The following is a 27,167-nucleotide window of genomic DNA, read 5'->3' as shown; positions in this document are numbered from 1 at the left end:
TGGGACCGATGTGTTAGTTAAGATCTTTTGATTATAGACAAAGGTCTGACTGTTTGGCGGGGAAAGGGAATATATGAGAAAGCTACATGGGAATGTAATGAAGTCCAGGGATGAACTGAAAAGTAAACAACAGCCACGGGGAGGCCAGGCATGTAGTCTGACCTCTGGAACGAGAAGAACTGGGACACGAAACCCCTCAGGGCGCATCTTCATTTTACTTCTCTATTTCTCTTTGTGTGTTGGCTTCAGTTTTCTTTCTTTGAGGTACACCCTTTTTCTCACCCTTTCTCATACAATGGTACGATCATTGAGAGTTCCCAGATTTTAGGTCGTGATTTTTGTCAGCGGAGTGAGTCTTAATTGGGTCCAAAATTCCAGGCAGAGAATCCTGTTGTGTTGGGTTTGGTCCCACCCTGGTGCCAATTCACTGTGGTAAGGGAACAAGGTCTGTGGACCAGACAGTGCAGCAGCCTGAATAGGCATGTTGATTAGGGCTGAGGAGGCAGTAGACCCACCTCAGATAGCTGGGGGCTGGGCCCAAATCCCATGTGTGGCCGCTGTAAAAAATAATGACTTGCATGTTACTTAGTTTGCAATTTTCTGAATAAATTGTCAGTACTTGTATCTGGATGAATTTTCATAGTGGCACATGTTTATTTTTCCAAAGTGAGTATAAGAAATTTTTGTGGTACTTCAGTTCACAGATAGTTATATTTGTTGCAGGGGAGTGGAGAAGATTGGGTTTTTATTATAGTGATTATAAGGTAATAAAATCATTTGTATACATACATATGCTTGCACACACATGAGAAGTATGACATTAAGTTCATAGCTTAAATAACAGATTAAAACATGTGCATGGGGAAAATAATGCATCATGAAAAATTAAACGTAACATTTTATCAACGCACTTTAGAAAATCTACAGTGTACAACCGGGGTTGTAGGCTGAAGCAACTCCGTACAAAGCAGCTCTGTTGGCTCCTGGTTGCTGGCCTCGACTCAGAGGTGGGTAAGCCTTTGTATGTTGCTTAGCAATGTGTGTGTGGGGTGTGTGTGTCTGTGTGTGTGTTTGAATGGATCTAGCCTCATGAATCATGAATTGTTAGTTTATAAGAGTAAGGTGTTCTTACAAGCCCGCCAGAACGGTAACCAAACCCAGACCTTTTTTATACCAGAAGGATTTTAAGAACAGAATTGTAGCTTCTCAGATTTATGATGGAGCTTGAAGAATTATTATGTGATAATTCTGTCATTATAATCAACCTCTAGCTCTGCTTTTTGTACGCAGATCTTTGTGATCCCAGCTAAAGAAGAACAACATTTCTGACTAATTCTACTATTTAGCAATTCATTTTGGGTTTATTGTGTGGGGTGGGAAGCAGAGAGGGGCTTTCTTGTATATTCATCAAGTCTCTCCTTCATGAAATGGATTGTAACTCTGGAAGGGTGAATGCCTGAGAAGATAGTCCTGAGTGCTTTGTAAAAAATCCTGTTCTTACTATTTAACACGTTTCAAATCTTTATCAGAACAGTATTTATGTTAGATTAAAAAAGAAGAAGGAAAGGAAAACACCCAATCACACAATAATTTCTTATTTCCCACTCTTATCTTATTTCCACACTTTTGGATGAAAGATCGACTAATATATTCTGACACAATCACCAATGAAAAAAAATACTCATGAGATGTTTCTGAGAGTTGGTGCCCCTCTTCTGCTTTCATTCCCCCTTTTGCTCTAGCTTTCCAAGTTCATAGACTCAAAAATTATATTTTCCAGTTTTATGTTATGTGGTGAGATTGTTTTCTACCCCAAACTTTGTTGCTTTATCATTTTTAAAAAAGGTAAACTATTTTAATGGTTTTCTCTACCAGTTCATGAACAAAAAATATAGTAAATTTTTGTTTACTGTCAAGTCAAAATAGTGATTTTAAAGAATCTGAAAATGAATGATTGCGTTGTATACAAGCAACCAGCTAGTGACGTAGGAAAAGTGGTAAAGTTTGAGAGACACAGACCGGCCACTGAGGTAGGAAGTAAGGGTCTCTCACCTGGGCTTAGAGAATCTCTTCCAAATACTGAAACTGGATTCTGTCATTTTGGCCAGAGTTGAAGATGATTATACTAAAAGCAACCATCTAATTTCTATCTTTACTGGTGTTTTTCTGACTCGGGTATAAGCTGCATAATGCATGGTTCCCCAACACCCTGTTTCTGTCCTATGCTGTTCCCACAGTTTGAATGTTCTCCTTCAGCTGTTGTTAGCAAAAATGTGTATGGCTTAGTCTTACTGCTGCCATTTCCATAAAATCTTCTCAACCATAAGTGGCAAATGTAGGATTGCTTCCCTGCCATCTTCTGAGCACTTACATAATTTTGCTCACACTTTCTGTTGTAATTACCACAGATTGCTCTGTGTGGTTGTGTTTTGTATCCTTGCCCAGGCTTCTCCATGGACCTCTACACTCTCTGAGAGTATCAGCAAGGTCTCATTGTCAAAGCATGTTCTGTGTATCTAGTGTAGAGTCTTGGATTTAGTAGGTGGTAATTAAACATTTATTGATTTTAAACAACCGTTGATTCACAGATCAAAGAAGGGAAAATATACCTTTTAGTTTTTTACTGGGAAGACTTTCAGGCATAATTGTACAAATCAGTTTGGAGACCTGTGTTTATATTAAATGATTAATTTCACTCTGTGTCAGATTATTAAAAGATTATTCCCAGAGTTTCAGCCTCACTGAAACAATGTATATATTTTTCTGTCAATTTGCCATAGTTGTTTAAGTTGGCTCTTCTTTTTTTTTCTGTAAACTTTATAGCCAATGACAGCATTCCCTTCCCCCTTTTAGGGAGAATAGGCAGCCATATTTTAAGCCATGTGCAAAGTGGACTAAGTGTATATGAACTAAAGTTTGGAAAGGTAATGGCATAGACTCACAACAAAGTAAATCTAATGCATGTTCAATGTTGGCATGATTATTCATTTGCTATGTACCTAACTAAACCCACCTCCTGAGTTTCCATAAGAGTAAAAGGTTAATGTTGGGAAGGGTGGAAACACAGCATTGAGAGCTCTTGGGGTTTTCTTTTCTGGAGGGAAGGCTTTGGAGGAACAGATGTTTTCCTCACCACTTTTGCTTAACAGCTTTTTTGGTGGGGGGGAGGGACACAAACAGTGAGTGATCCTTTCCACTCCAGAATTGGTCTTGCCCTGGCTCCTCAGCACTGCCCGTGAGGGGCGCCTGGAAATTCAAGTCTTCTGCAGGTTCTTAGGTTGGTTTCCCATTGAACTTTAGTTCTCTGTTTTTTCACTTTTCATTATTTAAAAGAGTCAACTAACTAAACTAAAGTTTCAGCCTCCATTTTCCTCCTTCATTGATCTGTATTACACAGATTGAATAGAATGGGTCTAATGTATCAAATAATGACCCCCAGGCCCCAAAGGCTTTTTACCTCAAAGTGTTTTCTGAACTTCATGTGGTAAGAAAAAAAGAACCTAGTACTACGATTTATACTTTATTTGGGATCATTGGATTCTGGGAATTTATAGACATTTGGAGATTTCTTCACAAAGTTTTGATAAGAATTTCAGAAAGGAAAGAGGACAAAGCCTTTATGTAATTGATGGAGTATATTGAGGGAAAGGTGTGGATTGGTGACAGTGCTTTCCAGAGCTAGAGGGAATCATTAGAGTGAGCAGCGGAGACATTAAAAATGGACATAGTGAAAGAGAATGGTGTAGCCAAGAAGGTGGTTTTATTAAAAAGTCAGACACTCTATGCAACATTTAAACTTTGGAAGAGTTATGATATGCCCAAGTTAGTTCTTTGTTGCTTCTTTTTAGTAGTGTTCTGGTACTGAGGAAGAGACAGGCTGATCCCCAAGGACACCTTTGCACGATGTAGTGGCATAGGTCTATGCTTACAGTGCATGCTTTAGGACATCCAAAAATGTTTTAATAATGTCTCTGGTTCAAACCACGTTTTTTTCCTAAAGGAAAATTTTGTTTAGGGTATTTGGAATTTTGTGGAGGGAGAGTTTAAAGGAACTACGATTATGCTAAGAAAATGGTGTCTAATGGGTTTTAAATCCTCATAACTTTATGATAAATAGAATTCAGAAAATGTTATCTTGGTAAAAAGCATTAACTTTTTGGTGAGCAGATAGAGTTTCTAATGAAATGTTAGCATCTATCCTTTACATATATATATTTAAAAAAAATCTCAATAAACAAACACACCCACTTGCAGCTGAACCATTTTTACTTTGCCTTTCATCTCATGGGTATCGGTAGGAAGTAGTGCATTCCATTACCCCAGACTGTGAAGGGTGGAAGCAGAGTTGCTGAGAATGTCTCTGGGAATTAGAGATGAAAAGGACCATATTCTTTTTGTTTTTTTCTCATCCACATCAGGTAAATGAGATTGACTGTGGAATGCTATTTGTTCCTCAAGGAAGAAAAGTGGACCCTCAATTCATGGCAGTATTATTAGAAGTGAAAAAATTAAGGAACAGAGACTGACAAAAATATTGCTATGATCAAAGAAATTTTTCTTTTTATTAAGCAAATCAAAATGGAAGTCTCAGCCTTATTACCTGAGTATTAAATACTTGCTAGTGAAGTTGGAGTGATTTATGATATAATATATTAGGAAAGAATTTCTAATGATATACCAACAAATTAGTTTTCTTATATTAAGGTGAAATGTTCCTGTTAGTATTATCAAATGACTCCCTATTTTACATTGTAACAGTATTGTTTTTTGAATTTGCGTTATTAACCATTATATTTTTTCTATGTATAAATAGTATATAATTTTCTTGTTGGAGGTGCTGATATTTAATGGCCTATCATTGTGTATGGTTCAAGGAGAATTCTGTTATTCATAGAGCAATTCTGAAGTTAGAGTTAACTTTCTGTTTTTTTCCTATTTATGACTATAATGGCTCATCTTACTGTTTTAACTCCTAGGCCCTCTTAACCCTTACACACACCACATATCCTTAATCCTGGACCATGTATTAAGCCTAACTAGTTCATATTCTGCAAATGTAAAACATTATCCTAAGGGAAAAAGAAATAATTATTTTTTCTTTGCGTGCCAGAGTACTATTAAAAACAAGGGAAGATATGAATCTTAGATAATATTTTCTGCTTCTATATGATTTGTCTTTGCTTAGTAAATATCTACTGAATGATAGGAAATTCTCATTTGCTTTAAAATGTGTTCGTGTACCAGTGTCTTCTCCTCTGATTTTAATTCTAAAGGAAAGCCAAGACATATTGAATTTGTAAATGACTTTAATTATCAATTTATAGTTTTACATGTTTTTCTTTTTTTTAAAGGGGGAAGGGCAAAGGGAACGGGGAGAAAGACTTTCAAGCAGGCTCCATGCCCATCACAGAGACTGACACAGGACTTGATCTCATGACTCTGAGTTCATGACTTGAGCTCAAATCAAGAGTAGGACACTTTAACTGACTGAGACATGCAGGCGCTCCTATGTGGTTTTCCCCAACACTTACAAAAAAGGAAACATCTCTTTACCATTATACTAACAGTATAGTCTCACCCAGACTATTGCATTCACTTCTTTAAATCTTGTCTTTCTTGTGTGGGGCCCTCTACAGCTGGTTCATTGTACTATTGCCAATGCAGTCTTTTTTAAAACAAATTTCACTTGTGTCCCTTACTTACAAAGGTTAGTCCATGATCCTCAGCATGACACACCATGTCAGGTATTACTGAGTATTGTATATCTCTCCAGATCTTCTCTTAGCATCCCTCTCTTGAACCTAATACTGCCACAAAACAAAGTTAATCCAATTTTGGTCATCCCTGTTTTTGTACTGTTTTCTTTGGTCTTCATTCTTCCTTCAGAACTTAGTTCAATATGTCCATTACAGAGAAGTTTTTCTTGACTGTCTACCTGAGTATAGTGCTTATTGATCATTTATTGTCCTATTGCTATACATGTGAAGTATATTTTTCATATTATAATAATTTACTTATATATCTGTAGCCCCCTTTATGTCAGGCACTTTTTTGTCTGTGTATTCTTAATATCTAGTATAGTACCAGTATTACAGGTTCTTCAATAAATGCTTATTGAATTGAATTCTTTATTGGTAACTAGATTGATTGAGCTCTAATGTCACCTGTAAAGATATTATTAGCCCCAAGTATTTAATCCTAACCATCACAAATTTAATACAACCAAGTTTTTTTTTAAACCATGTAGAAGAATGACGTTTTTCATTTTATAATTTCAATTATTTCAGCAGTTTTTATTCAAACCTTCCTTTGTGCCATGGATTTTGCTATATTCACACAGGCTACTGTGATTGAACAAATAAACACTAAGAGTCTTTTATAGATGGGGACTTGATGTAATTGTAATTGTAACAATTATTGGATTAAGGTCCTTTTTTCATGGCTTTCTCTTCTGTAAGGCTTGTCGGTGGCCTCTTGGTTTCAGATACTGCTCCTTAGCTCAAGTCTGTCCTTTTCAGAAGAGAAGGGGACTTGACAAATGGAAATTATCCTCAAGAGTCATCTTCGCCAAAGTGGTTTATGAGAGTGATAGGTGAAAAAAAAAAAAAGGGATTTTTTTTTAACTTCTCAGATTATGTCTCAAATGGCACCTTTTTCACGATGGAAATATGAATACAGCTCTTCTGTGCTTATTAAAATAATAAACCATTGTTTTTTAAAAGGAAAAGCTTTCTTTAATTGTGGTAATTGTCTTGTGGCCTTGGACATGAAGCACAAGTTTATATATGATGCCTCGTCCAGATTTTTCTTAAGAGTAAATACGATTATTTCTTAAAGAAAAGTCTCTTTTCCTTTTTATTTTTCACATAGCAGCCTTGGCATCAGAGAATTCTGAGGTTGCTAGGAAGGAGATTTGGAAGGTGACATGCAGAGAATAGCTCAACCAGGTTGTGTTGACCCTTGAATCACTTGAGCAAGTGAGCAGAAATTAAAGAAATTTTATCAGAGAAAAACTGAAATTACCGGATTTAGGACCATTTACCTAATCTAGACTGTGTGCTTCTGATGTAGTTCCTGCCATTTCCTTGTCAATTACATAGGATAGAAAGAGAAAAGTTACAAATGGATTTCACTTTTTGAATAAGAAAAAGTCAATAGAAATGAAGCTTTGTGAAACAGACCTTTATGGGGAAAATAAAGGGAAGTAGGAGCAAGGAGAGGGGTACATGAGTGTGTGTATGTGTGTCTGTCTGTCTGTGTCTGTGTGTTTGCCAAAGGAGAGATTGTATACTTGTATATGGGCCTGCCGAGAGTCCCAAGTTCCTTTTCCTCACCCCAACTGCCTACCTGGTCATTGTTCCTCAATAGAAGGAAGAATTAGCACCCTTCCAGGGCTAAGGGGGCCAGTGTCTGTGTGCCCACTGCCCCAAACCAGGGCTTCTGCAGTCTGGGGCCAGCCCACTGCTTCTCTTCCTCCCATCTGGGATGCAAATGACTTCCTGCCCTTGAACTTTGAGAGACTTGGCACTTGGGAGGAATTATCTCTTTGTGAAGTACCACCTGCCTGGGCTCGGGCTAAACAGATTATAAGCCAAACTGTCCTGGTGAGACCCAGTGAATTCTCATCCAAAAAAAAAAAAAGGAAAAGAAAAAAAGAAAAAAAAAAAAAAAGAAATGAGGCTTTGTTTTGAGAGGTTGGCTCAGAATGGGAGGGTGATCCTTAACCTCCTTAACCTCTAACATAGTGAATGTTAGAGGTTAAGCTGAACCTATGTGTACCTATAGGCTCACTGAACCTAGGCTGTGGTCTAGATTAAACACAAAGTGACCTGGGCTTAAATGATCCCTAGAGTCCTTTCCAGTTCTGAAGTCTAATAGTTGTACGACACTCTGTAGGATGTAGTCTTTGAAAATGTCATCACAAATGTCATGCGATTGCAATGCCAGTGGTCAAGGGATTTCAAAGCCATCATGGGAGAATACCATTGATACGCCAGAGGTCCTGCCTTACCACGAAGGGTGTGCAAATACCCAAGCAGATGCCGTGAGGCCATCTGTCCTGAAATGCTAGAAGACATTCCTGTACTGGGTGGAGAATCGTACTCAATGGGCTTCAGGATCTTTTGCAGCTCTTCACACTTTCAAATAACTTCACTTTTTAAGTAAATGAACATTCAGAACAAATGGAGCCTGGCATTTTCCTAAAAACGAACACAGAAACAAAACTAAGGTGGACTTCTTGAGGGACGGGGCACATGAATGTTCCTTTTATGCAGTGAGTGAGCAGCACTTCATGCACATGGACACTTGGCAGATGCCCTTGATATTGTGTTTCTCCTTCTTCATGGGATTGCTTTGAACTCTATCAGGAGTCAGGTTAGAAGGTCACTGCCTTGCCCTGCTTTAGCAGTATGTAGGCGGCTTAAATATAGTCCTTGTCTTCAAATAGCTAGTTCTAGTAAAGAACTGAAGAAATGTAGGGGTTGTAGATGCTGAGGTAAGCTGGGTTAAGGATATTTATTACACAAAAGAGTTGCAAACTGAAACAGGCGGGTATCCTTGCTCTCCCAACAATTTCTTGCCTGTAAATGGCATCTCTGAAAGGATGTCCACATTCTTGGTGTGGGCTTGTAGAGTAGACAGCTGAGTCACAGCTGCTAAAATGAGACTAGGCATCCTTCCTCTCTCCAAGAGAAGGAACAGGGACAATGGAAGAGGGCCAGTGCCAATTGCTTATTTAAAATTTGCTGCCTTGGGGCGCCTGGGTGGCTCAGTGGATTAAGCCTCTGCCTTTGGCTCAGGTCATGATCTCAGGGTCCTGGGATCAAGCCCCACATCAGGGAGCCTGCTTCCCCTTCTCTCTCTGCCTGCCTCTCTGGCTACTTCTGATTTCTGTCTGTCAGATAGATAAATAAAATCTTAAAAAAAAAAATTGCTGGCTTGAACCAAGAAGAAGCCATTACTTGACTACGTGGGAGGGTTTGGAGCATGAAATCTGCTTCTCCTGAGGAAACGCTTGTGATTTGCCATAGTTCGTGCAAAAACATCTTGTGTTAATCCAGTATTTGTAGGCCACGGTGGTGGTATCTGGCCTGCGGTTTGTGACTGCTTGTCCAGTCTGTGTTTTTGATTTGGTAATACCCGGCTTGCCTGTTGGCTTTCTCCTTGAGTTTGATGCTGCTCTTCCCTTTGAAATGCTTTCTTTCATCCATTTGAAGGAAGTTCAGAAATGTCCACCTTCCTTGGATTTGGATCCTGGATTGGTGCCTTACCAGCAGTGTGACTTGAACAAATCACAGGTAAACTAAGCTTACCTTAGGTTCTTCATCTCTAAAATGGACGTACTAATAGGGCCACCTTTTTAGGTTTTGGCGTGAGGATTAGGTGAATTACTTCGCATGAAGTCTCGGAGCAGGTCCCGGTACATGGTGGCTGCTTGGTCAGCATTAGTGGCTACGGCTGCTGTGGCTTCCTCCTCTGCTATTACGACAGCAGTTTCTCTTCCCACCTCCGACACTGCCACAGCTTTTATCACTTGTCCTGCCTGGTGCCTCAAGAATACCCGCCTGATCAGAAGTAGCACTGAGGATGAGTGGAGAGAGATACTAACCTACTGAAAAGGTCATGCTCCAGCTAGTAGGAGGAGCATTAATCAATTAGTATCTGTTCAGTATCACCATTATTAATATTGGCTTAGAGATTCCTGTGGATTTAAATAATACTACACACAAAGGAGAACAAACTCAGCATTATTTAGACAATAGAAGTTCCTACTTAGAGTCCCAGTAACATCAACTAGTAACATTATTAGACTGAGAGCATTTGCAAAATCTTTGGGTATGCTAAATTAGGAAAAAATAAAAAAAGTGAGTGGCTTTCCTAAATATTGTCAATAAGCAGTAAGAAAATATAATGTTGGAAAACCTAGTAAGAAATGCACATGAAAATGTTAGCACTGGTTATCTCTGGCTGGTGAGCATATATATGATTTTTAAATTGAAAAAAAAAAAAAACTAATGTTTATCTAGTTTAATATGCTGTCAACTGTGTTAAATATTTTTGTACATTAATAATAACTGTTGTTGCTATACTTTGTATTCTGGCCAGATATTTTCATTAATCCCCTTGGAGATTCATAAAGCCTGTCTGAATCTTGTTTGTGAATTCCAATTCATCTAAAGATTGCAATTGCAAAACTGCATACCAAATGATGCATATTGTAATTTGCTGTTACTTATATCACTTGAAGCTGTCCATATGTAAAGAATGGATCTGATCCTACAGTTGAGGTAAAACTGCTTTCAATTTAGGAAAGGAAACTTTAAAAATCTCCTTTTCCCTTCTCTGAATGAAAATACTTATTTGTACGTTCTGGTGTGTAATGTGTGCAATAATGTTGACTGGTTTAGATCTGACTTTTCTCCATGGTAACATTGAGATTTGGAAAAGGTATGATATGCCTGGCACCCCGGATCCTTGGAGAGATTTACATTGTATCTTAAATGTTTAAGAAGAGGACAGTGTTCATTTGATTTTCTTTTGGAGGCTGTGGTGGTTACTGTGAATATAAATTTAAGGCTGGGAAGAAAGTTTTACCACTAAAGGCTCAGCCAAGTTAGTGATTGGGCAGGAAGTCAACTCTCCTGCCTTCAATTACTTACCCTGCAGTTCCCTTCCCTTGTGACTTCTAGACCAGTGTTTTATAGTACTATAAAATTTTATTCTTTGACTCACACAATTCTCACTTCACCCTTGGAGATGTAATTAATGCCACTGAGTCAGATTTGATAGCCTTTCACTCATTGAGCTTTTGTTGTCTTAAAGAAATCACAGATACCCTAGTTCAAGGCTGTATTTTGTAGACATTGCTGCAGCTTGGAGTGAGGCCACATGACTGGTCACTAACTTTTTAATGCCTTTTGATATTTTGGTGGAAATAATTTTTCTTGAACACGTGACCATGTTATTGCCAATATTTCCACAGTAAAAAGGAGTCCTTTTTTCTGTTTTTACAAGATGCCTCAAGTACATGAAAAACAAATCCTAATGTGAAACATAGCCAATTGCTTTTATGGATTATCAAGGGGAGGAGTGGAGGTGGACTGCAGAATCCTGTAAGTGGGTGATTCTCCTTTTGTAGGAGGGATACTTGCTTGTTCATCTGATCACAGCGGGAAGAAGCTTTCCAACCTCACACATTTCCTTTTGGATGTGGACAGTCCTTACCAGGCTGGAGGTTAAAACCCCTTGAGCAAGAATCCGAATGCCTCTTACTTACCTGAAAACCTGCTGTGTATGTATATACAGACAGTTCTTAAAATTCTTAACTTCACACAATTCATGGTATCATGAGTGGTCTGCGAGTTATACCTGGATTATGGCTTTGCTATTTAGATTGACTAGGTCACAAACTCCTCTCTTCTGTCCATTGAGGCCTTACCTCAGTGGTCTCTGATCCCCCACCTTCCAAACTCTAGCACTCTTTAATCTCTTAGTCTTTAGCCCAGCACTCTATTATCCTCCATTCTCTTCCTTCCCCAAGAGATGCTTTCATTGCTCCAGATCTCTATCACCTATTTTTTCTAATCCAAGAGCCCTTCTTTCTGTTACTGCCTATTCTATAGACTGTCTCCTGAAAGAATCTTAGTCAAATACAACTATCAGGAATGTCAGCTGATTGTTGCTCTCTACTATGATTTTCATGCTCTGGTTCCTCTGGCCCTACTTCCTTCGTGCATCATATTGATCTAAATAAAAGTTATGTTAACATCCCAATTATAGACTAAAAATAAACATGAACTTGAGAGATAAGAGGACTTAGGAAGGTACTTGAATTGGAGGATATTTTTCTGTGATTTCTCTAGTTGATTTTTGTTGTATTTCACAAATTGAAAACGCTGTTTCTAGGAATAGATTTTTATTTTAGCAGCTTACTCTGCTATTTATTTTATTAGATTTACTAGGTTATTAGAAAATTTTTGAATTAAATAAAGTTATGAGTAGTAGCTAGATAGTCCCAATCATGGTCCAAGCATTTCATGTGGAAATATGTATATAAATGCATTCTCTGACAAAATTTTAAACTTATCCTTTGCAGATAAAGTAACATCAGAAATGCCTTTGACATGTTTAGCGCTCTATTATACCCTAATCTGTTTTGCATTCTGGTTGTACTTTCAGATGAGGCCTGAAGTTGCTGAAGTGATAAGTGAAAAGGAGCTAAGTTATGCTATTAGATGTCAGGAAAATACTAGGAAGTTATACTCAAAGCCATTCTTTCAGATAATTTTATTTTTGGTTGACTTAACAATGCTATTGCTGTAATCAATCTTATCTTGGATGGTTTATCATAAAATGTTACTTCTTGTAAGTGGTTTCCCTATGTTTGTTTTTCCCAATGTGCTTAAATAGCCAGGTGAAAATCGGTAGCTGAGGAGGGATACTTTTACTTCATCGATCTCCTATGACACCTTCTTCTTTCCGTTTGTGCACTTGAGTCAACATTTCTTTGCCTAATATCTTAAGATATTTTAATTGACTCTGTCAACATTTGCAAGATAATTGCTGAATTCTATATTGCTTATTAAAGTTTGCTTTGTTTTTATCTTTGCTAGTTGATAATGTTGAATATTTAGGTTCCCTGTGTAAAATAACTATTATAATACCTTACTAGTGTTCATTAGCCTGAAGTTTGGGATTTTATTTGCAAGCACTATTGCTGGAAGTGCCCTTCAGGCTTGGAGGTAGTCTTGTTGTCTTTGGGTATCATGAGAGCCCCATAAATAATTTGTCTTGGTTTTCAGGGGAGTTGGTAGTCCTGGGTTGTATTTGTAGGACTCAGGACTGTATGTATTGTGAACATTTATGTAGGGTAAGTTTCTAGAAATATAATTGCTGGTTTAGAAAGTAAGTGATTAACAACTTTGGTATATAAAACCAAAGTGCCCTTTGCCCTTCCTATTGTTATTCCATGTACTATCACTACTAGATATTATCAGTCCTTTGACATTTTGCAAATGCTATGGCCAAAAAATTGCTCATTTTATTGGAATTTGCCTTTACTTGAATTTGAATAGTGAGCATGACAGGCTTTGCTTAAGTTTATTGGGACATTAATTAGGGGCAATTTGTTTTTACTAATTATTTGCTAGGATGGCCTTGTCAGCTCCATGTTGTAATAATGCCTTTTATTTTGTCTGTTTTTAGAGAGTTGAAAATTCCAAAATAGAAACTCTAGGTTTAGGTGAACAGTGAGACAGGAAGGCTGTCCTACTCTGCACAGCAGATCCCAGACTTCACATGCTGTCCTCACGTGCTACCGCTTTTAATCTGTTATTCAAATCTTATTTGCCAGCTTCTCAACCCCTTATATTTGGAATTAGAAATTTCCAGGTTTTTATGTTTCCTTTTGAAGAAATGTGTTTGCCTTTAATCAGTAAACTGTACAGTTGGATAGATTTAAAGTCAGTCATGTTTTAGAGCAAGAACTGAAGGGAAAATTAAAATAAGAATGTTAAATAAATGGGATATAAAGCTTCAGCCAATCTAAACATGATGAGACAAGGCTATTGCAAGTCTGTAGATGTTCTATCTACTGCTCTGATCTGCATGGAATTTGCAACAAAAGAAAGTTAACTTCTTATCTCTATTAAATTACTCTTCTATGCCCAGACCTCTTTTCTGCACTGAAGCACTTTTTAATATTTTTGAGTTTCATTTGAAATTCTAATATAGGCAGAGTTAACATCTTTAAAATATTTTTGTTATGTAAGAGTAGTTAGATTGTGGTAGTTTATATTTTAGGAGTTCTACTGGGGAGTAGCATGAGTTTCTGACATACAGCTGCTTTATCTTTTCACAAAAGCCCATGAATGATGGAATATTGTTGTAAGCTCATCTTCCGTCTTCTAATCCTCCAAATTATTGGCCATATTACTCTAAACATTTCATGTAAATGTAAAACAAGAATAGAGATTTCACCTACATGTTTTGCTAACTAAAATTCTAACTTAATGATACCTTAGATGTGTATAGCATTTAGCTTTAATGCCACAGGATATTGTGGAGAGATTTTTCAAATTAATTGGCACAGCATTCTTATGTAGTAGGTAGAAGTAGAGATGGGAAAGTAAAGCCAAATTGGGTATTTTTTTAGTTGGTATAGAGATGAGAAAATGAAGATACAGGCAGGTCTGAATCTTGATGAGGCTCTGTATAAAACCTTACTCAATATTTTCCCAATTAAGACTCTCTCTATTGGGCCACCTGGGTGGCTCAGTCGGTTAAGCGTCTGCCTGCAGCTCAGGTCATGATCCTAGGGTCCTGGAATCAAGCCTCACCATTGGGCTTCTTGCTCAGTAAAGGGTCTGCTTCTTCCTCTCCCATCTCAAATGAATAGATGAGATCTTTTAAAAAAAAAAAGACTTTCTCTGTTAGGTCAGAATGGCCATTGACTTGACTTACATGTCACTTAAATATCCGTGAGTAGCAGTGTTTTTTGCTACTTGGGAAATCTTTATTTTTCGTGGCGATTCCTCTGACTGGTAACCCGGGCACTCAGCTGAGAAAGGAACCTTGAGAAGAGGAAGTTATTTTGACTCAGGCTGCCTAACTGGTTTGGTCAGAAGTTGATAAAAGTTGTAATAAAATTTGTACCAGAATTTTGGTTAAAGCCTGGAATGCTTACTTTATGAGGAAAGGGACAGAAATTCCTGACACTGTGGTTTCTGGCATCACTCAATATTAATGGAATGATTTACTTGTGGTTTGTAGGAGTGGCTTGTTTGCTCTGCACCTGGCAAGATGCCAAACACTGTATAACTGATGCTTAGAATGAGAGGAAGTGGTTAATGCAGCCAGTATCAGTAGTGTATATACAGACTGAAATAACGATACCCAACTTTCTTTATCTAAATAAAGATAATGGCAGAAAGAAACACAATTTTTCTTTTAAGAATGTGTTTTAGAAACTATGAAAAACTTGGGGTACCTGGGTGGCTTGGTCACTTAAGCATCTGACACTCGATTTTGGCTCAGGTCATGAGCCAAATGATTGTGATTTCAGAGTCCTAAGATTCAGCTCTGTATAGGGCACATGCTCATTGGGAGTTTGCTTCTTGTCGCTGTGCTCCGTCCCCACTCAAATAAGTAGATAAATAAAAACTATGGAAAACCCAAACATTGACCTGTATGCCTTATATATTACACCAAGTCTAGAATCATTTTGATAAGAAAGGGGCTTCATGTTAATGAATTTTTTTTTTTTTTTTTTTACTTTGGGATGCTTTTTAATTATTTCCCTAAACTAGTTGATTATCATTTCCTTGAAGTGTATTTCACAGTCTTACAAAACGGAATTGTTGACCTTCTTAAAATGTGCTTGGCTGTATTTAAGATTTCTTTGCCAGTCTGATGTAAATCTTTAAATTCAAAGCCTCAAAGCAGAGCTTTACCCTTCCTCTAGGAGGGTGGGTTGTGGAATTCCGTTTTACATGACTTCAGCATTTCACAGAACTCCCTTCATAAATGAAAAATGGTCTGTTACCCATCATGCTTGAGCTGAGTCAGGAGCAAGGGCTGAAATAAGCCGGGAAGTAGAACCCACCAGCAATCCCTTCATGAGAAACAAAACAAAACAAAGAAATGTTTAAGTGTGAGCTTGGGTGGTTTTCCAATTTTACTGAAATGTAAATATGGCTTCAATTGGGAATTTTATTTTTCAGTACATTTACTCTCCATTACTTTGTTCAATGGGTTTGTCTAGAATGTGTATCTAATGCTAAGCAAAAAAGATGAGATTTTACTGGGATAGATACAAGGATAAAAAATAGGAAGACAAATTTGTGTAAATACACTAATGATCTTGGGTAAAATACCTGGCTTTTAAAAGTAGGATTAATGTGAAGGCTACTGTAAAAATTTCCAGAACAAATTGCTTTTACTTTATTTTAATGTTTTCAAAGATAGAAAAGCTTCTTATTTATACCTGTTTTGGGGGCGATGAGGTGAGAAGTAAAGGTTGTTAAGCAAGGAGGATAGGACAGTGTTGTGAACATACGAATTCTCAGCCTGAAGTGACCCTATTTCAATAAAATTCTTTGCCAAAGTTACTAGTTAATCAGCTAGGCTATTATAGCTCTATCCAATAAAGACCCTTTCCTGTTGGTGGCATTAAGCCTGAGAGACTTCGATATGTGATGTGGTTCAAAGTTCCCTATGTTTTATGTTCAAATGATGGAGCACTACCATCATATGGGTGGGATAGGTAATGTGCTCTGTGTTGAGTAATACCATGAGGATTTGACCAGTGGAGGGAGCTGTACTGGGTGATTCGGAAAATACCTAATCTCCCCTGATTTTGCGGAGCCATTTAATGGTAGGGAGGTTAAGAGTAAAGAACCCACAGTGCTCGGGTTCAGATCTTGGCTTTGATAGTTTCTTGATCTATGACTGGGCAATTTTAATTTTTTTCTACTATGAGGTGCCTTTCATTAATATATTCCTCTTATATTTAAATAAACCTCTTTTCATGTGTGATGTCATTTCTATGGCTGTTTGGCACGTAATCATCCATTAGCTCCATAATGAAGTTGGATGGTCACATATTGCCAGGCCGCGCATGTCTGTCAGAGGCTTATTTTTGGACTTTATCTCGAGCCCTGGAAGTTAGGTATGGAAACTTGGACTGCTCACACCTATCTTCTGGGTCCCCTCCCATAGTGGACAGGTACTCACATGTATTTGAGACAAAGGATTGGTAGTCCTTTTTTTTTTCATATCTGTCTACTCCCCTGATTCATACAACTACTCTTCATTTTATTTCATTTATAGAAAGAGCACTGGATTAGTGATCCATAGAATGAGATAATGAACGGTTGAAAGAGTGTGATTGTTCACACATACTATGCATATAAATATTTGCATGCCTGTATGCCTGTAGAAACTGAATCCTGATATAAAATATATTTATTTCCCTTTGTGTCTTAGAAGTTTGGAACTCAGGCTAGAGGACTTTGAGAGTTTCTTTGGCATTTCCGTATTCTCACTTTCTGACTTGAATCTCTGCCCAGCCATATAATCTGATTTGGTTTCAGATGTAATTCTGTCATTCAAACTCAGTCAGTTCAGTTCCTGGCTGTGGACCACTGCTGCTTGTCTTGATATATGGGGAAAAAATTCAGTCCTGTAGAGGTGATGCAGAAATGAAAGACCCTTGGTTCTAAGCTTTTAACCAGACTGTATTCTGGGTGTCTCAGTTGGTTAAGCATCTGCCTTTGGCTCAGGTCATGATCTCAGGGTCCCAGGATCAAGCCTCACATTAGGATCCCTGCTCAGTGGGGAGCTTGCTTCTCCCTCTCCTCCTGCATGTGCTCTCTTTGTCCCTATCTCTGTCTCTCTCTCTCTCTCAGATAAATAAATAAATATCAAAATAGGGGGAAAAAAAAAGCAGCAGCTTATGATCAATGTGATCTAAACCAGGGGTTCCTGATCTATGACACAGAAGCCAAATCCATTTTGCCACCCATTTTTGTAAATAGAAGTATAATTTGAATACCACCATATCCATTTGGTGGGTATTCTCTATGGCTGCTTTCTTGCTTCAATGACATATAGTTGTGACAGAAATGGTATGGCCTGGGTGTACCTGAGTGGTTCAGTTGTTAAGCATCTGGCTTTGGCTCAGATCATGATCTTGGGGCCCTGGGATCCAGCATCGCTGTGGGCTCCCTGCTGAGTGGGGAGTCTGCTTCTTCCTCTCCCTTTACCCCTCCCCCTGTTTATGCTATCTCTGTCTCAAATAAATTAAGAAAAATCTCTCTCTCTCTTTCTCTCTCTTTTAAGATCTTATTTGTTTGACAGAAAGAGAGATCACGAGTAGGCAGAGAGGTGGGCAGAGGGGGAAGGGGAAGCAGGCTCCCTGCTGAGCAGAGAGCCTGATGCGGAACTCGATCCCAAGACCCTGAGACCATGATCTGAGCCTAAGACAAAGGCTTAACCCACTGAACCACCCAGGTGCCTCAAGTTAATAAAATCTTTAAAAAGAAAAAGAAAACGAAAAAGAAATGGTAAGGCCTGCAAAACTGAAAATATTTATTAACTTGTTTTTTTACAGATAATATTTGCTGACCCCTGAGCTAAAGGAAGGTATTTCCTAAGTGAAAGCATATCTGATGATGGTAATATGGTAATACTGCCTTTATGGAAATGCTTTCGACTTTTTGGGTAAATTATATGGAAATTGTAAGTTTCTCGTTTAGGCTTTAGTACTTTGATATGTGCATAGGTTTGCATCTGTACAGCATATTTAGATAATAAACTCAAGAATGAGATGTGAGAAAAGAAGACTACTAGAAATAGAAAACTTGTTGAGTGTTAGGGGCTTTACATGCATTATCGTTAATACTCACACAATTAACTGTACTGTAGCTATTATTGTCTAGATTTTACTGGAATGGAGATTAAAGCTCATAGAAGTAAAATAGCAAAGCTATGTATGTGTTGAACCTTCACTTCTTGCTGTGTCTCAAAACTGTCTCTCTCCTACCACCTAAATGGTGTGTGTGTCAGTTCCTTGAAATTCCTCAAGTTTTTTTTTTTTTCTTTTTAAAGATTTTATTTATTTTTATGACAGAGAGACAGCACAAGCAAGGGTAGCAGCAGAGGGAGAGGGTGAAGCAGACTCCCTGCTGAGCAGGGAGCTCGATGTAGGGCTTGATCCCAGGACCCTGGGACCATGACTTGAGCAACTGATTGAGCCATCCAGGCACCCTGAAATTCCTTAAGTTTTACCCATTGAAATTTAGGAGATTTTAATATTGCCTCTGCAAAGATGGAGGGGAGTGAATTTGGGTTTGTTATTCTATTCTGGCTAATTCAGTCTTATTAAAGGAAGATTACTCAGATTTGCTTTGAATCACAGACAGTTGGAATAGAAGTCTTACAAGCTAAGTAGTGTTGGATTATATATATTAAACATATATTCTTGGCAAGAAATGGAACTTTAGGGATGAACAATTAGATAATTTATGGGTGTGTTTGAAATGAGCTCTTCTCTGATCATTAAGAATCATTTGTATCTATCAATAAATGATGGGTTTGGATTCCCACAAATGTGTTTCAAGTTCTTTTCCTTTATGAAGGAACTAGGCTCAAATAATATTTTCACATACTAATTAGTTACTAGCAGGGTAAAATACTTTTTTTTTTTTTTTTTTTTTGATCTGAAGTGATTATCTTTTAAGCAACTCTTTTACGTGAATTTTCTAATTTTTCTTCAGTAGATCCTCTTTAGTATTGAATCAGAGCAATGTATTACGACCAGTGGCTCATATTTATGCTCCCAAAGGCATTTGTACTTTGCATCTATTTGGATTTTTTTTTCTTACTTGAACTTGAGTACTTAAATCGAGATAAAAATGTTGCATATTTTTAGAGCAGATGTAAACTACCTAAACATTGCTCGTGGCATTGTTAATTCTTACTTTGTAACTTCAGTAGTCCCAGAATTGTACGAAAAACAACAAAAAAGCCATTAAAATAACCCAGTAGATTTCAGAAGAAATAAGAACTTTATATAAAAGCATTAATTTTTACCCTTTTTCCAATAATCTGTTTTTCTGGGAATAGGCTGTATTGACTCAGATTATATGTAGAATTAACATTTAAGATATTTAGTAATAAATTCCTTTTCTGTTCTTCTGAATTTTTTGGTGAAATGTATTGGCCTCTTTGTAATGAATTTTGGGGATTATATCAGTAAACTTATATTATGGTTTCTGATTAGCATAGATAAAGATGATCTATTTAAAGTTAGTTTAATTCAGTATTCCATGTGTCCTAATGTAACATGTGTCAATCTTTCTTTTTGTTCTTAATGGAAGAAGGATCATTGCAGAGATGATGATCACTTACATGAGCGGATTTGCATTACAGCTTAATTCACAATTGGAAAAGATTATGTCCATTTTTGAAGACCATTAACAGCTTTGCTAAGGATATTGTGTTTGCCAACATATTTTGTCCAAGAGTTTCTCTTTTTAAAACCTTGTTATTCTAAACTATTTAAGAAAATAAAAAGAAAAATAATCTGTGTCTTCAACTAAATGAAGTTTGTTCTTTACATATAGTAAAGAACCATGAAAGAAAATTTCATCTGTTTCTTGCTATTCTATTTAGTCAGGAAATTAAGACTGGACGCAAGTGCTCTGGAGGGGGAGAATGTGAAATATCCTAGTATAATATCTTTTATTTTTTTAAAGATTTATTTATTTGTGTGTGAGAGAGAGGGAGCAAGTGAGAGGGAGCCCAGGCGCAGGTCAGTGGGAGGAGGGGCAGAGGAATTGGGATGGAAAGTCCTCAAGCAGCCTCCCCACTGGGCAAGAAGCTCGGGGGCAGGATTTAATCACGGGACCCTGATAGTATGACCTAAGTCCAAATCAGGAGTTGGTTATCTGACCCTGAGCCATCCCAGTGCCCCTAGTACAATATCTTTAAAAAGAACACCCTTTACAAAATGCTCAGAGCTGTCTGGGGCCCTATTGACTTTTTATTTTTCTCTAATTATTTAAATTTTATTTTTTTAATTTAATTTACTTAATTTTAATTTTTTGAAATTATTTTTCTCCAATTTAACTTTGTTCTAAATTAACCCCAACACTGGTTTTTATTGAAAAGTTTGACATCAGAGAAGACTGAGTTTAGTATTCTTTCTTTCATCAAGTCTGTCACCATCTGTTTAAATAGAGTCAAGAGTTTAAATGCTGAATGTTTAGGCAACATCATTTTGGGGTTGGGATACTGATGTTTCTTAGTACCAGTCCTTTCGGTGAGCTCTTAGGAATGGAAAGAAATTCAGGCAAATCCAAATTAGCTTGATTTTTATCTTTAGGTGAACAGTTTGCAAAGCCCTGTTAAGTGGATTGCGATAGAGGAAGCTGACCATTGCAGCTGTAGTTAGATGATTGATTGGTAGGGAGGAATTAGTAATCTGAAATGGCTCTTCAGAAGTGATTTTCCTCCAAGGTCAAGGAACTTGGGATTGTGGTTTCTCTGACATGATTTGCAGATACTCATTGTGGTCTTACTGGTGGCAAATACAACTGAAATGTAGGCTGCTTCCTTGATTTTTTATCCCCTCTACCTAAAGTTCTTTAACATTTTGCCTCTTTTTGTTGTGCCGTCTAGCTCAGAGAAATGTTAAGTTCATTAGTTATGTTTTATGAATTAGAATCTTGCTAAGATGCTTCTCCTTTAAGTAGATTTTAATGCTGTACTTGAAGGTGTGTTGAACTCAGAAACATGTGTAGAGAAGACAGTGTATTAGAAGACTTTGTGTTATAAGACTTTCTAGTGAGCCTTAAATGGTAAACAGGGCTTGTATATAACGGGATTACCTCAGGGTGTATTTTCTTGTGTTATCTGTTACGTGTTATCTGCTGTAAGGTTGAGCCAAACATTCTACCTCCATTTTCCTCCATTTCTCTTTAAACTATGCATGACTATTAGAGTTGTTACTACTATTCTTGTTGTTGCTGTTATTTTTAGCATGGCTTGAATTTTTTCCTACTCTTGGATAAAATCCTCTGATGTCTTCAGTACTACAGATTAAAATCTAAGCATTTTATATCTAAAATATTTCATATTTAGTTGTATTTCTGACTGTCCCCTACATACTTTTCTTCATTTTTATAATACAGAAATTTTTGAGGATATTTGAGATCCCCAAAGTCTCATGTTTCTTTAGAGTTGCATGCGTTTTTCTTTAATTTTGGTCCCATCACCATTCTGGCCCAGCATTTTTACTTGTCTTAATAGGCCTAAGGACATGCAGCCTCCTCTAACCCGCCCTGGTGTAGGTAGCCAGTTCATTTGTGTTCCCTTTGACCTTGGTCATACTGTCATTATCCTTTATAACACATTGTGTGTGTGTGTGTGTGTGTGTGTGTGTGTGTGCGCGCGTGCGCGCGCGCCTGTGCCACTATACATTCATCAGGCCAGGAACAGTTTTTTTTTTTAAATTTCCTATCATCTAGTTCAGTATACAGTGTAAGTATTTACCCTTGAAATATCAAATACAAAAAGATTTTAAAAAATGTTTTATGAGAGATTTATTGATATGCCCTATGTGCTGCAAACAGATATATGGTACATCTCAGATTAGAATTTATTATAAGCTGCAGTAGTAAAAATCATCTTTTTTGAAAATTTTCTTATCAATCAAATCAAGTGGACTAGTAACTTATTTCCAAAACTCTTGACTGATAGGGCAGTGATGTGCAACAACAAATAGTAAGGGTTGACCCACTTCTTTTGTACAGATACTTCCAGTTTATTACTAGTCAGAATCCTGGAGTCTAAAATTAACCATGGCTATGAAGGGCAGCAATTAAGGTCATTTGTCTTCCAAATGAGCCAATGTAGGTTCCATTGGTAATTTAAATTTATATACAGAGGCCACTCACACTATTATAAAGGTCACTGGGGGCCCTGAAGGCTTATGTTACAAAGCAGTAAGTCATTTTGGGCTTCTGATAGCAAATTATATCTTGAGAAAAACTTTCCCCTTGCTATGTGAAGATGCATTTCCTAGCAACCTTTTTTTTCCATTGATTAATTTAAAATTAAGACGTACATCATTTTCCATGGAAGCATTTATAAGAGGCTATTTTAAGATATTTAAAAGACATTATTAAGCTTTCAAGCTACTGAAGTTTGATTACTTTAAAGGATTGATGTAGTCATAAGAATGATTCAAGGATGCCCACATACATGGTCTGCTTTCAAAAACGGTTATTAGGGCCGTAATGTCATCTGAACGTATCTGATCTTGCCTTCTTGGCTTATCTCTGTCATTGGTGAGGAAAGGGATTTTTTTCCATATATAAGCTGCAAACTTTTCTTAAAAAAAAAAAAAAAATTCCTTGTTTATGGAGAAGAATTTATAGGCCTGAAGTTTAACATTCCGTAGTCTGCTGTTTGGTCAGAGAATTCACTGAATTTCTTCACAGAGATCCCCATGGAAACTAAACAAATAACTTACTTGAAAGGAGACAGGTTATTGGTTTTTCTCATTAAACCCACTGCTGAATTTTCATTAGTTCTAATCCATTTTCTTTCAAGATTAGACATACAGGCCAGTTCTTATTTTCATGAAGTGAATAAACTAAGTATGTTGAGTTTTGTGTGCCTGTATATGTATGCTGAGAAGCAAAAGTAATCATTTTACTAATGCCATAAAATTACCCCTGGGGGGGGCAGGAAAAATGATTGATATAAAAGGGAAAGGCTACCTCCATTTATTTTTTTGAAAAAAGGTTATTAAGTAAAGTGGTAATGGTGAGAGTAATTACATGCTAAATCTGATCAGTTTTACGTTTTAGTTTTTTCCCTCCTTTTAAGTCAAAAGTGTGTATGAAAGTAATCAAAATAAGGTATGGAAGAATGAATGTATCACTGACCTCAAACACTTATAGACGCTTTAAAGCTTTATTTGTTTCATTTGCTACTTCAAATGTTCTTTCAAAGTGTTCTTTTCAAGCAAGGAGTTTGGTAAGATTTAAATATTAACTTCACCTTTTTGAACTTGCATCATGAAAAAAGACAATTTTTACTTTTTCCCTTCTCCGCACCAAAGTTGTTAAAATCTATTTAGATTTCAGGTGGTTTGCATATTTCAGGAAAGCTTCGCTATAGAAGTATCTTTTACTATTTTTAGTCTTTCAAAATCTGTGCCTTAGCCTTCCTTCTGAGGCTCAAACTGGTTTCTTATTCAGACAGAAACTACTGATAGAAATTCATTTTATGTGAAAATTTAATGGGAATAGTAAAAAACAGGAGTACCAATTATTATTGAGTGCCATTTTACATATTCAAAATAATCTTTCCTTCTCCAGCACATTCTCAATTTTTAGCAAATCTGTATAGAATGTAACAATAATTTTTCTCTTCTCTTAGGTGGCTGTACTTTTGATGATGGTCTAGGGGCCTGTGATTACCACCAGGATCTATATGATGACTTCGAATGGGTACATGTTAGTGCCCAAGAACCTCATTATCTGCCACCTGAGATGCCTCAAGGTGAGAATCATTCTGTTTACCCAGTATTGAGGGAATGGCTTTGGAATATGTATCATTTTCTTACTTTAGGTGTAACACAATCATTTGTTATAGTAAACTACTAATGGGCAAGCTACTTGACCACACCTAAGAGCCTTATTTTTGTCTTTGCCTTTCCCGCAATAACTTTTCTATAATCCTGTATTCTTCAAGAATGCTCACTATGTTTTTGTTATATCTGACTGGAAAAATATACGTATTTGTGGTTCTTGGTTTTTTTTTTTTTTTTTAAGATTTTTATTTATGTATTTGAGACAGAAAGATACAGGGAGAGCATGAGCAGGAGGAGCAGGCGTCCCACAGAGCCAGGAGCCTGATGCTGAGCTTGATCCCCAGACCCTGAGATCATGACATGAGCTTCAGAAGGCAGAAGCCCAGCTGGATAAGCCACCCACGCGCCCCTGGTCTTTTTTTTTTCCTATTTAATAAAAAGGCAAAATGTAAACAAAGCCAAGAAAAAAATACATAAAAGCATAGCAAACAAAATTCTTTTAAAATAACCTAAAATGGGAGATAATTTGCTTAATACCTATTCAGTTAAATGACATGGGTTTAGTACAATCAAACTGAAAGGGAGGGTTTATAGTCCATGATGGGGAGAAGCCTTATCTCATTGTCATTCTGCTCTCGACATACAAGTGGCTCTGAGTAGAGGCAGCCAGGACACAAAATTGTCAAAGGGAGGAGGAGGTCTTTTCTGGGTAGATTTTAGATAAATAGGGTTGTGCCCTGTTCATTCTCTATCTAGACTTTGATATATCCTTTGATTTCTGGTTTTGTGAAATAATGCATCTTACTGGTTAAGCCAGTCTGAGTTGTGTTTTCTCTTATTTGTGAAAAACACATTAATGTACAGTAGCCATCTAGACATATTATTTTATAATGCATCATTTATTAGTACTATCAGACTAATATTTGTGCCTTCAGTTCTACATATTAATTTGGGGTTAATTCCAAACTCTGTATGTATATGTTTAGCAATAATTTATTAAATTATAAAAATTAAAAATGTCAACAGGAATACTAAAATAGAATATTAAAAAGCATGAACTATTTTCCTTCTAATATTTAGAAATAAATACCGTTTATACCTATACATTATATATAATCATGTATATATAATAATATACAACATAATATTTAACAACATGATATATTAATATGCCATGTAGTAATATATAATCATTATGCAATTATTATACATAATCATATATATTTGATAACTGATTACCTATTGCTGATAATTTAAGTTTTAACACATGTTTTCAGTACTTTTATTATGATCTTTTTAAAATTTAGTTTAATTTTTTCAGTGTTCCAAGATTCATTGTTTATGCACCACACCCAGTGTTATTATGATCTTTTAAAAATACTTTATAATTAATTTTCTACAAATTCAGAAAGACATTCCTGTAGTGAGTGAACTTTAGAAATGACAATTTTAGGGGCATGGTGGCTCAGTAGGTTAAGCCTCCGCCTTTGGCTCAGGTCATGATCTCAGGGTCCTGGGATCGAGCCCCACATTGGGGTCTCTGCTGAGCAGGGAGTCTGTTTCCCCCCCTCTCTCTGCCTGCTTCTCTGCCTACTTGTGATCTCTGTCTGTTGAATAAATAAATAAAATCTATAAAAAAAAAAGATGACAATTTTAGACTGGCCACTGAAGATGAAAATGTCAATTCAAGTGAACCAAGGAAGAAAGTTTTATCAGTAGCATTTCTGAATTTACTAAGTAATCTGATGTATAGAGCCAAAAAGCTTAAAACATCAGCAATAAATGACAATACACCGCAAGTGCACAAAGTAAACAAAACCGTACCTAAAAATTACGTTTTGCAATATGGTTCCAGAAAAGAATATAGTAACTATATTCTTTGACAGGTTTTTATTGGTCCCGCCTCTAATGTGTATTTTGAGAGTAAGGTGAATTAAATCTGCTTTCTATTTTAAATTGTCACCTTCCACGGCTGAGTAGGCAAATGGTTATCTCAGAAGCTGAACTGAGCCATAATTTTCTTGCCAGAGGAATAAATTGGTACTAGGTGGCTGACATCCTTTGCTTCTTATGCATGTCTCCTCTGTTGCCAGCAGACCCATTTAGTTTTGTGCATAGGTGTGTATTTATCTTTCAGAGGTACAGAACTTTATTTTCTTCATACATTTTAATTGCACAAACTCCTGTAATATGTCACCTGAGTTTTCTCTGTGGTATATTTAGAATTTTTTTTTAATATAAAATTAAAAGGGGTGGGCTGGGATGCACACATTTTGACTGTTTATCATCAGAGAATAATCAGAAAGATGTTGATTTATGGAAATGTTACCATTGTTAATTACCACTGAAGATGGATAATGAATAGCTGAAGAGATACTGCTCAGATGACCTTGTTGGCTCACCTTTGATGAACAGCTTAATCACTGGTTAGAGTACAGGATGATACGCACAGAAAATGAAAGTGTTTGAAATTCAGCCACGTCTTCCAATTAATAGGACATTAAGTAATTAATCATGCAGAGGAGGGAAAAGGTCATGGCTACTTTAGTTTTGCCAAATGTGACTTCTGTTTGGTCTTTAGGGAGAGTGAAAGAAAGCACCCTTGTGTATCTTCTTTTATTGCTCTCTTTTTACAATAGATACCATTTTTTCCCCACTTTCCTTCTGATATTTCTTTACAATGCTTCTGATATTTTTTTTAAAACACTGTTCATAACAAAAGTTAAAACAAAAAGGAGACATTTATATTTATCCTGTTAAAATTTTAAGAAGGGTCCATTTATTTTCAAATAAATAGTCAGGCATGTTTACTTGTTTCATTTATTAAACAAACAAACAAACAAAAACTCTCAAACTCTTTGGCAACCCTTAAGTAAGAAGTCTAGGTCTCAGATGTAAACTTGTTATTGATCTATTGAACTCTCTAGATAGCGCTTGGACATTGTTAATTGCCTTCCATTTATTGACCTTTTTGGACTGGAAACATAGAAGGAAAGAAGACAGATTGGGTGGACAAAATAGACTAGAATAATAGAAGAATAAAGATGGGTAGGAAACAAGA

The 27,167-nt window shown here is 36.7% G+C and overlaps 1 protein-coding gene across 6 annotated transcripts in view; it reads left to right on the top strand.

The window, feature by feature from the left end:
- Positions 1 to 27,167, top strand: part of LOC111147617 (protein tyrosine phosphatase, receptor type K) — a 556,451-nt gene that overhangs the window by 99,778 nt on the left and 429,506 nt on the right. For all 6 annotated transcript variants that reach the window (XM_022503780.1, XM_022503779.1, XM_022503782.1 and 3 more), the window contains exon 2: positions 23,953 to 24,075. In XM_022503780.1, the coding sequence (XP_022359488.1) occupies positions 23,953 to 24,075 (123 nt within the window). The remainder of the gene's footprint in view (positions 1 to 23,952; positions 24,076 to 27,167) is intronic.

Source organism: Enhydra lutris, unplaced genomic scaffold (genome assembly GCF_002288905.1).
Source record: "Enhydra lutris kenyoni isolate GAN:26980312 unplaced genomic scaffold, ASM228890v2 scaffoldscaffold17, whole genome shotgun sequence".
NCBI classification, from domain to species: Eukaryota; Metazoa; Chordata; class Mammalia; order Carnivora; family Mustelidae; genus Enhydra; species Enhydra lutris.
The sequence above is the reverse complement of the archived record's forward strand: the minus strand, read 5'-3'. Positions and strand labels throughout refer to the sequence as shown.